A 13,357-nucleotide genomic window follows, 5' to 3' on the forward strand; every position below is an offset into this window, starting at 1 on the left:
ATTTGAAGATCTCTCACACAATACAGAGCCAAGAGATTTCTATAAATTAACCAACATTTTCCACACTCATCCCTTCTATCTTCCCATTGTGGTTTTAGGTGGTGCGTTGAAAAGGTTCCTGCTTAGTTTTAAGTATAATTATTTGAACGTTATTTTCAGTAAAACAAGGATATAATACACACCTTGTTTATTGTAACTGTTGCAACCACTTCAGATAAGAGTTCTTTTTCAGAGGAAGGACACCAAGTGGAGATATTGTTTATGCATCGGTTGTCCCTGCACAGTGAGGGGTGACAGGTGTTTTGTCAAGGCAGCGATAGGCATCTGAAAATGTCTTTCAGTCGCATGAACAGTCAAGAGCATCATGCTCCTTATTGATGTAGCACTCAGCTCTAATGTCTTTTTGTCTTTTCACCCCCTTTCAGTTTCTTATCCGTTTCGTTTCAGCCCATTCATCGTCGCTTTTCCTCCTGAAATGTGTTTCCGTGTGCAAGACCCATTCATTTTATAATTTTTGTAATTTGCTAGATGTGCCATCTTGGATATAGCTTTGTTAAACTTGACAAAAACAGACTTTGGTTTGATTTTGGATACGATAGTTATATATAGAAGCTGCAGCACAGACAATGTAATTATAAATTCAAAAGACGGAAGTTGTTTACTGTGGTACACGCAATAAAAGGTGTTCATACATTTGCAGAAGTTCCGAGTCAACCTGCTGCAGCCTCTTGGAAAGTTTTTTTATTCACATGGGGGTGGATGACTAATAAAATCAGCTTGCTTCTGGTGGTCTGAGCCAGCGATGTGCGAGCAGGCGTGGGTGAAGCTTCCTAGCTATTGCAGGAGAGAAAACACATGCGGCGCTGCACTCGCTCAGAGAGTGAGCCCACTCCAGCACCCCATACAGCTCCCATTGATGAGAGCGGCACTTTCGCCCCCATCTCCCCCATCGAGCCACATTTCATGCATTAGAGATTTGGAGAGAAGCTGCAAAAGAGAAAACAGACAAATTCAGGAAAGGGTCAGGCTGTGCTGACTTGCTTACTTTGCGGCTTCATTTAGCCTCATGCAGTAATGTATATACCATTGCCTATATCACCTATAGGTGTAGTGAATCTCTTTTTCTTGTGCATCTTGAGCCTGGTAAGCGATCAATACTTCAGCATATAGGATCCTCTGACTCTGGAGGATCACGTTCTGAGTGGCAGGTGGGGGCAAGAGAAGAGGACGTGCATGATGGTCCTTCCAAGTCCTGGAGGGGATGAAGTGCTGTTCTTCCTGACTTTGCTCCTGACACTCACAGCTCTCTGGCAGCTAAAGTCACCTCAAGGCGAGGCAGTGATGACAGCGATGCCAGAAGACAGTGAAGAGCCATGCCAGTTACAGCAAAGGGTCAATAGAACACGCTGTGGATGACAGGACGCTCTGACAGGCCTCTCTAACAGCACAATCCATATGTTGTTCAGTGATTCTCTAACTTTGTCTAAAGCTGACAGCTGACAGCCCCATGAGCTGAGCTCCATTTTCCCTCCTTGACTTCAGCCATCATCTCCCAAATATGTTCTTACTGTGGTGTCACCATCGTTTATTATTATCAGTGTATGTTGTGACAGTATTTTTTTTAATACTATTCATTCAATTGTGCTAAATATTGTTCTGAGCACTGAGCGACGGTGGCTAATTGGATGTTTCTGCTATATCCATGATTTTATCCATTCATTTTCATAAAAATGTTCTTTTACTGTAAAAGTAAGATACAGTTAAAGTTGTTTAAAGTAATGAATACATTAGGTTACTATTTACAGTCTTTTTTTTCAACTATTTACTTTTTTCAGCTTTTAATTTTAAGTTTCCTTTAGCTAGCTAAAACTATTTATCCATTCCTGTTAGCTAACTCTTGCTTGCTTTCTGACTAGTTGTTATTGACATTCCAAAACTAAAAAGTTCACTTCAAATACATTTTATCTCAAGGATTTTTCCTGTCATTTTGAGTAGTTCTTGTGTGTGATTTGTTCATTTTCAGATGAATTTGTTTTTAATGCTATTAAAATGGGGTTGAACTGCATGAAACTGAGACTGACTGCGATTGGTTGAACACATATCTAGGCGGGACCTTGCCCTCGTTGCTCCATCCCATGGTAGCTATTGGTTCTAAATGTTCAAGATGAGAGCATTCGTATGCAGGATATTCTGGCTTCACTTATGGATAGTGAGAGGAAGTAGAGACACGTATACATATACAGTCAATGGCTGACAGTCTTGCTGAGACTTGACTCTAGTAAATGAGCAGATTCTAAAAATCCATCACTCAACTTGTAATTCTATTTGCTTGTTTATTTTTTGAGGGTATAATTGAGATTTCTTGAGTTAATTAGTTGAGCTTTCCACATGCCCCCTGGCAACTGCAGAACTGCTGGAGGAGAAATACCTCTGGTTGGGATTCACCGCTCTGGGAAATCTCTCGCAAAGACGCAGTGGATAAGAGGATAAGAGGAGACATGGTGTAGGATGTTTCATTATTCATGCCAAATGTATTTATTGACTAAATTTACAGTACACAATAAACACAACTAACCCTTTTGACCACTGCTCAGCCGCTTTGTGTTCACACGATCACCTTTGTACTCCTTCTGTTAAGGGTCCACTTCCATGTGTTTACTGCCCGCATTGATTTACAGTATATCCCTTCAACAAACATAGAAAGCCACTGTTTTTCCGAGAAATTCATTTACAAAGTGGACAGTACACAATGTGTAATAGTGTTGACATAGAATATATTTACTGTAAAGGTAAAATAAAAAGGCTGTAAAGGACTAATGTGGTAAAAGGTAGGTAGTTTGTTACTGTTATTAGCTCAGTTTTCTTCTAATATAGTAAGTCCAGAATAGTCTTTGTAGAAGAGGAGTCATCTTTTTTCGGCACTGTCATTTCTTCTTCCAGTGATGGTGGTGGAATATCTTATCCCACAAATAAAGACTCCAGTCCAGATCAATATGCAGTCTTAGTAATACTCCATCCACACTTCTTTTCTCTCTGTGGTTCAGTCGTTTCTCTTCATATAGCTTCTTTTCGCAGACAGCCGACAGCAGCTCAGGCACGATGCCTTCAAGGGAGGGCAAAAAAAAAATCTATCCAACCTTGCCTCCTCTCACTCGCTGACTGTCTCCCCCCCAAGCGAGCTGCATCGGTCCAGTGTTATACGTGTCCAGGCTTGGACAGGTAGGCTATGAGGGCCACAACCACCCCCACGTACATCCCTGTCCCGATGGTAATGGAGAGAGCAACCAGGAACAGGGCTCTTCTGGAGCTCATCCCTGCTCTGGAGAAGTCTCCCTTCGCGATGGCCTTGCCCGTCTGACAAAACAAAGCAGAGAGCGAAATGAGCCGGCGTGTTACTCATCAGCACAGAGTGTATGAGTAGGTGTTGAGCTACAGTTAAAAGAGGGAAAACAAGAAATGCTCTTGGGTAGCCATTAGTTACCATGGCAATAAGGTCATTATACCTCTGACAGTGATAAATGCGTTGTTTGTGGTGTTTTGGTTTCTTATCAAAAATTGAGCCAGGCATCTATTTATTCATCTGACACATTATTTTCTTCTCTAACTGTCGCTGCAATTATTTTTGACAGTGTTGCAAAGCCACTATTCTGTGCTTTGTCCGAGGTTGAAGGGCGTGAGCTGGATCTTTTTGGACCAGGAAGATGCTGATGTGAGAGAAACCTGAGATGCTGCTGTAATTACAAATGAGGTCTTACTCAGCTATGAACACAAAAACCATTAATAACATAATTGCAGCGCACTGCTGTGAACCAAAACCCTCAATGTTAATGGTTTCTTAGAGCGAACACAGAAGACTGACAAGTGGGCTGAACCTACAAAATGTATGCGGTCAGTCATCTGAAACAACTGCAGGGAGGGTCATGCTGTGGAGAACGGGCTGCCGTAGCACTTGTCTGAGTGCTTGTGCTCACTGACCTTAAACAGAATACTGTGTAATTGGAGTTAATGACAGGCGTGAGGTGCCTGAGCCTTTACCTTGTGAGAGTAGTAAAAGGCAACGATGCCCAAGGGCCAGAAGCAGCAGAGCATGGAGAAGATGGCGAGGCCCAGGTAGTCCCGGGGGGGCAGCACGATGAAGTTGTCCTCGCTCTCACTGTCACTGGAGCTGTCACTCTGGAAGACAGAGGGTTGATAAAGAATCATTAAATGTCAGGAAAGGAAAAGATGATACTGCTTAGTGCATGTTTTTTTTTACAGTGGAAAAACATTTAGTGAGACAAAAATAGGCTTTCTTATAGAGACTGACAATTTATCAGTTGGCTCGATAAAGATTGTCCGATATGATCCTTTCACAGACATCTAGCTATCTGTGTTCATGTTTGCAGATAGGAAAACTTATATTTTACAGAATAATGCAGAAAGGATGAGCATTTTTCTTAATTCCAGTTCTATATATTGGTTGTATTTTCATTTCATTTGTGGCTATTTATAGTAAAGTTTATGGATAAACTGTAAAATATCAAGTCTCAACATAATTACTTTGCGAACAGGGTTTTTGTTATCACTGCCAATATTTTTATAAAATGTCATCAGCCAATATATTGCATTGGCATCGGCCCCCCAAAAATCCATATCTGTCTGGCTCTACTTTCCTACAATGCGAGGTGAGCTGTGCGCGCTGTTCCTGAGATTGACACCTAAATAATTCTGTGGTCAGGCCGGACACATGTAGAGAGTCAGGTGTATTTTGGAGATACTTCGCAGTCTACTGCTTGACAACTCATGTCCCCCCCCCCCACACCTCAACCCCCCACCCAAGGCCACTGTATCTGGACTCGTTCCACAAACACCCAGGACAGGATGTGCTCAGCCAGCCAGAGAGGATTTCGTGCCTCTGTCAACACCCATGAGCGGCCTGACAGATAACACGGGATTAACGGATTGTTCCATCATCGCGAGGTGACAGCGGAAAACAGCGGAGAAGACAGTTTCATTTATGTGCTAAATTGCGTCTCGAGCTCGAGAGACCTGAACCAACCAGGCTCCTCAATGCACCCAGCTCCTTACACCCAGACACTGGGTGTTCAACAGACTCCCGGTAATGTGCCTCCAAACTCAAACTCCTCATTTGGTTTTATTTTGACGGTTTTCTTGTTTTGCTGCCTCTAGTGGTTGGACATGACGTATTATTATAAGCTGTAGCTTCAGATTAAGCATTTTCAGTTTGTACATTTTCAGATATGAACCAAATATTATTTTTTTTTGATTGCTTGCTGAAATAATTTTTTTTTAAAAACCTTCAGGGCCAGAGGAGCTAATAAATCATACATCCGAATGCCATTAAGATTTTGTCGGTGCATCGTGCCTGCAGTGAGGAAAGCAAAGTGACTGCACGGCTGACCTTTAGGAGGACGTGGCCTTACTTCTCTCAGCTGTCCCAGAGACACAGAGGATGCTTGTCTAAATGAATTGCTCTCATAAAGAGCAGGTTTCGTTTGTTAGTCTTGCTGCCTGCAGGGATCAATCAAAGAGGAAGAGGAAGGCACCAAATAGAAATCGAAATGTAAGGCAGGAACTGAAGCAACCATTTCAGAGGTAATTAAAGAAGAGTCAGGGAGGCGGGCAAACAATAAAGGAAGCGTGTTTGTGAACAGGCAACCTCGTTTTCAAGCAAACTGGGCATCGGTCTCACTTTTAACCTCTAATCCGATCAGCATTTACCAAACCACAGGGTCGAGTATAATCATCTTGAGATGTTTTGGTGAACAAACCTGATTGAGATGTAAGAGAGAAGTGGAAGAAGTCAGTGCTACACTACCCAAACCACCTTTTTTGTCACCTCTGCCAAGAAAAGATTACGAGGCGTCCTGTTATCTGCTTTATGAGCACAGTCCACCTGGACAGCGGGGTGTGATCCATCAAAACAGCAGCTGGTCATAACCACATAATCTGACACCACATGAATAAACCGGAGAGCACAAACAGCAGTAATCTCCTTTATCTTTGCAGAAAGGCCTGATAACAGCCCTGAGTGACTGGTGCATTGAGTCCTGCTGACTCCTGGACACCGACACTGGCCGGCTTGGGACACACTCCCAGCCTGGTCTGAGGCCAGTATATAACTGATGGGGTTCTTCTGGGACACGGTGCCTCTAACAACCTCGTCACAGCTCTCTGCAAGGCCTCGTTATAGTCTGCAGGGGGACAGACAACTCCAGGGCCGAAGAGACCCCTGCACCCTGTTAGTGGCAGGGACGATCGCATCGGCACCTTCCACATGTTCCTTTGTTACCTGCAATTTATATTCCCTCTGTCACACAGGTGTCAGACAGCTGCTGACACAAACTAGCTGTGGAGTTATTATAGTAAAGTTACGTCACCAAGTTGTTTTCCCTACTGGTGGATCTACACTATAGGGCAGTGGTCCACAAATCATCTATAATCTATGTCATAATTTCTAAAATCTCTGGCTGTCTGTCTGTGGCTCGCATAGCTTGTGAATTGTTCATCTTAACAGCTTCACGCTTGGCATGTGTATTGTTATGTGCCTAAGAAAGTGCAGTATCAAAATATAGTGCGGGGGACACAGGATATATAAATATAATTCACTTTGAATAAACAGATGATCGGTGCTCTGTCGGTCAGCTGGGACTCATCAGCGTAAGCGACGTTGTTGATCACGACAACGGGCATGTTCACGACTATGCCGACCGACTCTTTGCTTTGAATAAACAGGTGAACAGTTCTTTGTGCAGCAGCGGTGGTGCAGCTACAGCAGCCTGTTTTTACACGCCACGGTTCATTTACTGCAGGTCACTTTTAAAGTTCAATAAAGAAAGCTGCACCCAGCAGCACCAGAGGCATTAGCAGCAGCAGCAGGTCAGTTTACAGCACCACAGGGTTGAAAAGTTTGAACAAAACCATGTGAATAATCACCAGCCTTCTAAGTTTCTCTGTCTCCAGACTCCTTGGGCGATGAGACAGCATCAGTGGGAGCATTTTACAGTTTACAGCACCACAGGAAACATTGCAACACTTAGGTGATATCTTGTGAACTAAACGGTGGCATGTCTTTTGCAAAAATTAGGAGAGAGATGATAAGATGAGACTTCATCTGAGACGAGACTAGCAAAAGTCTAATGGCAAACTATGGGAAGACCTGATACAAACTGCCACAGACTATGTCCTGGAATTTAAGGAAGTGAATGAAGCTTCCCACAGCTTTGCTTCCTCCCTCTTAATTTTATTCCTCACATCTTTGAAAGTCCTCTGTGTTATTTAGTTAGATGGCGTAAAGCTGCTATGCTTTCACACACGTGACAAATGCTCTACACGTATGTTGTAATAATATCCTCTCCTAAATCAATCTAGTTCCATGTACGTGTGTTTGTCTTCACTAATGAAAGGATTATCAGTTTTAGCACTGAGACACACAGTCACACACACACACACACACACACACACACACACACACACACACACACACACACACAAACACACACACCTACACACACACACACACACACACACACACACACACACACACACACACACACACACACACACACACACACAGGAAGGGAATATGTAAAGAAACGCAGGTGCTGAGTAAAAAGTCTCATATTCCATCTGGAAACCCAGCGTTTATCTGAGCGCTCTTCATCACATTAATTTGCTCTTTTGAATTGACATGGAATAACTTTAGCCGCAGGCTCACCTGATCCAGCAGCCATGCATCAGCTTAATACCCTCAAAGCACGGCATTACTTATGGCATTAATGGCGGTCGCTGCCATGTCTCTATCTATCTGCCAGGCCTCCGAGTGACAAGCGCTGGCGCAATCATCAGCCCGGTCAGAGTGCTATACTTCTTCCTGTGCCAGCTCAGAGCCCTGGGTGTCTCACAAGCGTCCCTGGATGAAATTAGATTTTTTTCCACTTCTGAACAGACTTTGCTCTTTTTTTCTGCCACGGTTTTCTTTTTGAAAGAGTAGTTAAAGGCCCTGGAAAAACATCAGCTGGACAGATCGAATCAATCATCATTCTTTAGAATGTAATTATAAAACAAAAGCGCACAATTACCCCACACTAGGTTTGAAAGACTCCAGTAAATTGACAATTTAGAGGACAGAGTGAGGAATGAGCATGAATCACACTGGCAGTCTAAAAGTAATATAGGCATCACTACAGCATACACAGCAGGATGGCCTTGACAGTTACGAGTGAGTTTTGAAATGCCTTTAATTTCATGTCGCAACTCTAAATTCAAATTCCTCAAACACTGCTAAACGGCTCTGCTTCAATTTGATCTCTGATGTGTACAGTAATTATTCCCTTGTAACCTGCAGCAGGAGTGGCGAAGCATATATATTTATCATTCTGCATACGAAGAGGACAATCAGACTACAACAGAAACATGTGCTGCTTGTAGGGACCATAAATCAGGTGCCTACATCTCCAGAATAAGTTACGAGTAACCTCTGACCTCGTACTCAGGACCCTGCTCATCCTCCACCTCGTACGACACCGTCTGGATCTTCATGTCTTTTTCTTCTTGTACACTGTCCAGGGTGTTTTCTGCGGACACTCCATCATGCACAGCGTCCTTGCTCTCCGTGAACGTGGTCTCAAAGCTCTCGCTCTTGGAGTCCTTGCTGTTCAGGCTCACGTCGTCTTTGCACAGGATGAAGTTGGGCCGGTAGAAGGCCTCCACTGCCAGGTGCAGGGATGTCGCGTCCAGGAACTGCTGAGTCTTATGCTTGCCACTAGTCCCGGTGTAGTAGTAGCCGATGAGGCTGTCCTGGTAAGGCTGGCTCGGGTAGTCGCACTGGTAGCCCTGGTAGTCGTTGTGGACCGCGTGTCTTTTGTCCAGCAGAGGGTTCTGGAGCTCGCTGAGGCTCTCCATGACGGTGGCAGGTTCAGACGTCCAGCGGATCAGAGGATGGAGAGAAATTTAGCAGTCTGGCAGCTGGAAAACACATAGAGCAGAATGATAAAACCTTATGAGAGAGACACAGCAGTTTAATTCAGTCATGGCACAAACCTGTGAAAATAGACTGATCCTGTATGAGCTGTTTTTAGTAATAATGTGCTTTTCTGTCGGACATGAATTCACTGCAGGAAATCTTGCATTCAGCATTTTTCCTCTTACAAGCTCTCAGCAGTGTGGGCCTTAAAATCACCATCTGCTGTGTATGTTCAACTGTTGCATTTCCCACCCACAGACTCATATAAACATGCAGAGAGGAAGACAAAATCTCCCACTTGTCACAGCTGCCTATATTAAACAACTAGGGGAAGTGAGGCAGGTGCTGCTGTATTTCACAGTGGATACTGATTATTCTGACTTGTCTGTGGACTGGCCTCCTTGACTCCTCAATGTTTTCAAATGCAACTGTCTGAAAAATAAAGTGGAAGATCGGATATAAAAATTATGTAAAAGGCTAGAAGAGGCAGTCGTTGAGGTAACAAGTCCACCAATTACAGACTGAGTGATCCGAGCACGTCCGGATTTGATAAAGCGAATAAACTATTTTGTTTTGCAGATTTGCCATCCGGCGCCAGCGGTCATTTGCTCTTGGCCCACAGAGACCTCATCCATTTACTAATCTAAATCTGAATCTAATCTAAATGATCAAATTAATCTTTCATCCCAGGTCTAACGATGAAATAAGACTAAAGCCCCTGGAGCAGCTGTGTAGTAATTCGGATTTTAGTGGAAAAGTAGCCGATCAAGTCAAAGTCATTTCATGCTTTTTCATCCAAGGTGCTGTCATGAAAAATGGGCCAAGGGGTTGAAACACACACAGAAAATTTGGTGATTTTCTCAGAGCCATAGCCCCCCCCCACACACACACACACACCCACCCACACACACACACACACACCCACACACACACACACACACACACACACACACACACACACACACACACACACACACACACACACACAGACTTCAGGCTCTCTGTCTCCAACACTGTGTCCAGCGGTCTCCACTCTCACATGCTCCTAAGGCTGAGCCACTCAGCGGGTAGCAGGGAATTCCATTACACACTACATTAGACAACAAAAACCACATCCCACCCCCACAAATAATTCATCTGACATGAGAAGATGGGCACTTAGCACATGTGAGTGTGAGCTGAGCCGCCACTATTATGAATGATCATATGCTCCCTCTTCCTTCTCTCCACCTCTTCTTCTCCCTTTGTTTCCGTCTGTTTATTACAGTTTATTATCTCACTCTAGGTGTGTGTGTGTGTGTGTGTGTGTGTGTGTGTGTGTGTGTGTGTGTGTGTGTGGTCCAGGTATACCTCATGTTGTGGGGACCATAATCAGTTCACACTGTCCCATTATTGGGACGTATCTTCCTTATGGGGATAAAAAGCAAGTCCCCATAAAGTAAATCATTAAATTTTAAGGTGCCTTCATGTTTAAGGTTAGATTAAGGTTTAGGTTTAAGTTAAGGTTAGAATAAGGTTAAGCATAAGTAGTAACTATATGGTTAAGGTCAAGTCAATGTAATGTCCTCTGGAATATATCATTTATGACCATGAGCTCCCTCTTCTTCTCTCTCTCTCTTCTCCTATACCCTTCTTCTCCCTCTGTTTTCGTCTTTTTATTACAGCTTATAAACAATGTGTGCGTGAGAGAGAGAGAGATATACACAAAAAAAGCACTATTTCATTATTTTGATGACATCACATCTTTTTTTATTGCACAGAATAAATATTTCTCTCACACATGTTATAGGACTTCTATCACATAGAAATCTCAAATCCACTGCAGAATAACAGCCAGTGGACATGTTGGCACACTGGTAAATAAACATCCTCTTACCTGTGGTTGAAGATCCTCCCGCAGGTTCGCTGAGCATCGTTCCTCGGCGCATCAGAGAGTCGACGGACGGACACACCTTCCTACTTCACATGATCAGTTTTTATCAGGAAACAGTCCAGTGTACAGCACAGCACAACATGCGGTATTAGAGGTGTAGTTATTCCGGCTGTGTGTGGGGGAAGAGTAGGACTTTGTCCGCTGAGCTCTGGCCGCCGTGGCACCGCCGCTGCGTCTGACAGGTAGATTTTTACGCACAGCATTTCAGCGCTGAGATGTGGCTCCAAACAGCTCGCGCAGGGATTGGCTGCGTGGTGCGCGCTGCAAACTCCATCACCGACCGAGGATGTGACATCTCCAGACTCTGCTCGCCTTGCTCGGCTGTCTTCCTCCACAGTCTTTAGAGTGGCGTCCCCTGCGCTGGTTGGCACCCCCAGTGGTGCTGTTTTAACTCCGCGTTACATAAACACCTCATCCGTGGAGCAGCTGCTGTGGAGGAAATATGTCTCAGATCACATGATGGAGCATTATTTCCACTCTGCACACTCTGGAGAGTATAGTGTCCTGAAGTTACTGCACTTTGACTTAAACAAGACAAACAAATTCAATTCTATTAGTATCTCAAGCCACTGAGATCTTATAATATTAAAGAGAAGGCCAATGTGCAGTCATTGTTCCAACCTGGGTGCATCAAGTGCTTTGGGGAATGTGGGAAATAAACATGGAGGCTATAAACAAAACGTGTTGCATTTATGTGTTCAGAGCGTTTAAGAAACTTTCCAATTTTTGCATTATAATGAAGACCAGAGATAAAGGATCAGGTGTGACATATGTATCTAAAACATGCACGTTACTCATAGAATTGTCTATATTGGCTAAAAAGTATTGTGATGTATAACAATTGGCAAGTTGACATTAGGAGCTGCTATTTAGAGCTGAATGTATTGTGTTAGGCGGATGCTAGCCTTCTTGTGGCCTTGACAAAATGGATGTGAACCTAAAGTGGCCAAAATATCCCAAAACAAATGTTTTTTGGCAAACATGCGGTGCTCTAGGTGAGGTGTCATCTGGATTTGTGCCTAAGTGGCCCATGAGGTAAAAAGTGGCCCAAATACAACGAAACTAATTCGGGCGACCTTTGGCACCTTCGGTTGACATGTGGTATTTCTTCGGCATACTTGTGGCCCAGCTCTGGCAAAGAAGGAGCGGACCACCCGAGTGCCATCATTCCATCTGGCATGTGGCCAGCTGTTGGATGTGTAAGACCGAATCAGGGCCAAAACATTTTTACTGTGTATGGTTTATAAGTGATGATGTCAGCAACTCGGCAACAACAATTTCATCAACTTCATCAACCATCAATTTCATCAAGTTCACAGGAATTTTCCCAGTAGGGTTCTAATTTTTTCAGATTACTCCGACACCACATGAATGCATAATCTGTGTGGGCGGCCACCTGCCTCGTCCATTTGGGGTGAGAGGAGGAAGAGAGAGATCAGGAGGAGTTGTGTAACTAATGTGTTTTACTGCCTCACACACAACATAAAAAAGTAACAGATCTGTTTTTACAAAGCTCTCCCTCTCCTACATGAATTTCTTCGCATAATTTTAGCTCTTATTGTGTATTTCAGGGAACGCTGCCATTTTACATTAACGTCTCTGAACCTGCAATGTGGCTTTGAATTGCTTCCAAATATAGCACAGGAATCAGCCACTATTAAATTCATTGCACATTTATATTTGATTAATATTTTAGAGATATCCCATGCATTTATCATGAGCCTGCCAATTTAGCTCTTCTACTTTAATCCCACTCTGCAAAGCTGCTTATGATTCCACGCCAGAATTTATCATTGTTTACATAACATTAATTCAGATGTTTTTCCCATTCCAGCAAATGGGCGACTTAATAGATTCCACACAGGGACAAATTAAACCCAGTTTATTTTTGATCCCACTGGAGAATAATAACGACATAACTACAATATTTACAGAGACACGGTCTTATTTTGAGGCTCATGTAAAAAACACGCTGAAAACATTTCCTATCAGAGGCTGCGACTCCAAAAAACTACAGGACTGATATACAGGCACCGAGCACTGGGAACATATCTTATTCAGAGGGGGCACAGGCTCATAAAAATGTCTGGAGTTAATAATGTGCAGGCCCAGGCTCTGTCACTTTCACTGGGAGATGCATTAAGGTGCTGATGGACACTTTATGGGGGAAACATGGGGCTGCATTTAAAAGACCGGGCACACATGAGCTGTGTCTCTTCCAGAGTCACCTTGTGTTCACATGCACGACTCAACGTGGCATAACAGCCCCGCCGTCTCCGTGATGGATACCACTCCCTCAGGAGACGAGTATATTAGGGGAGGGGGTGGCGGTGGTTGGTGGCGGGGAGGGGGCATGTAACCATTTCTCCATTACTCCTCTTTTCCCCCCCCTCTGTCTCCTTCTGCTGCATCCTTCACAGCAGCATTCAGAGTTGCATTTTCTAATGAGGATCTGTGTC

The 13,357-nt window shown here is 43.7% G+C and overlaps 1 protein-coding gene across 1 annotated transcript; it reads right to left on the reverse strand.

Moving 5' to 3' along the window:
* Positions 1–648: 648 nt before the first annotated feature.
* On the reverse strand, positions 649–11,269 carry LOC117755765 (synapse differentiation-inducing gene protein 1-like). Its single transcript, XM_034575820.1, has 4 exons — positions 10,842–11,269; positions 8,485–8,967; positions 4,036–4,173; positions 649–3,354 (listed from the first exon to the last, which is right to left on the reverse strand). Exons 2-4 carry the CDS (start codon positions 8,902–8,904, stop codon positions 3,196–3,198), a joined length of 717 nt encoding a protein of 238 aa, XP_034431711.1. The 5' UTR covers positions 8,905–8,967; positions 10,842–11,269; the 3' UTR covers positions 649–3,195.
* Positions 11,270–13,357: the final 2,088 nt, after the last annotated feature.

This window comes from Hippoglossus hippoglossus, chromosome 22 (assembly GCF_009819705.1).
Source record: "Hippoglossus hippoglossus isolate fHipHip1 chromosome 22, fHipHip1.pri, whole genome shotgun sequence".
NCBI classification, from domain to species: domain Eukaryota; kingdom Metazoa; phylum Chordata; class Actinopteri; order Pleuronectiformes; family Pleuronectidae; genus Hippoglossus; species Hippoglossus hippoglossus.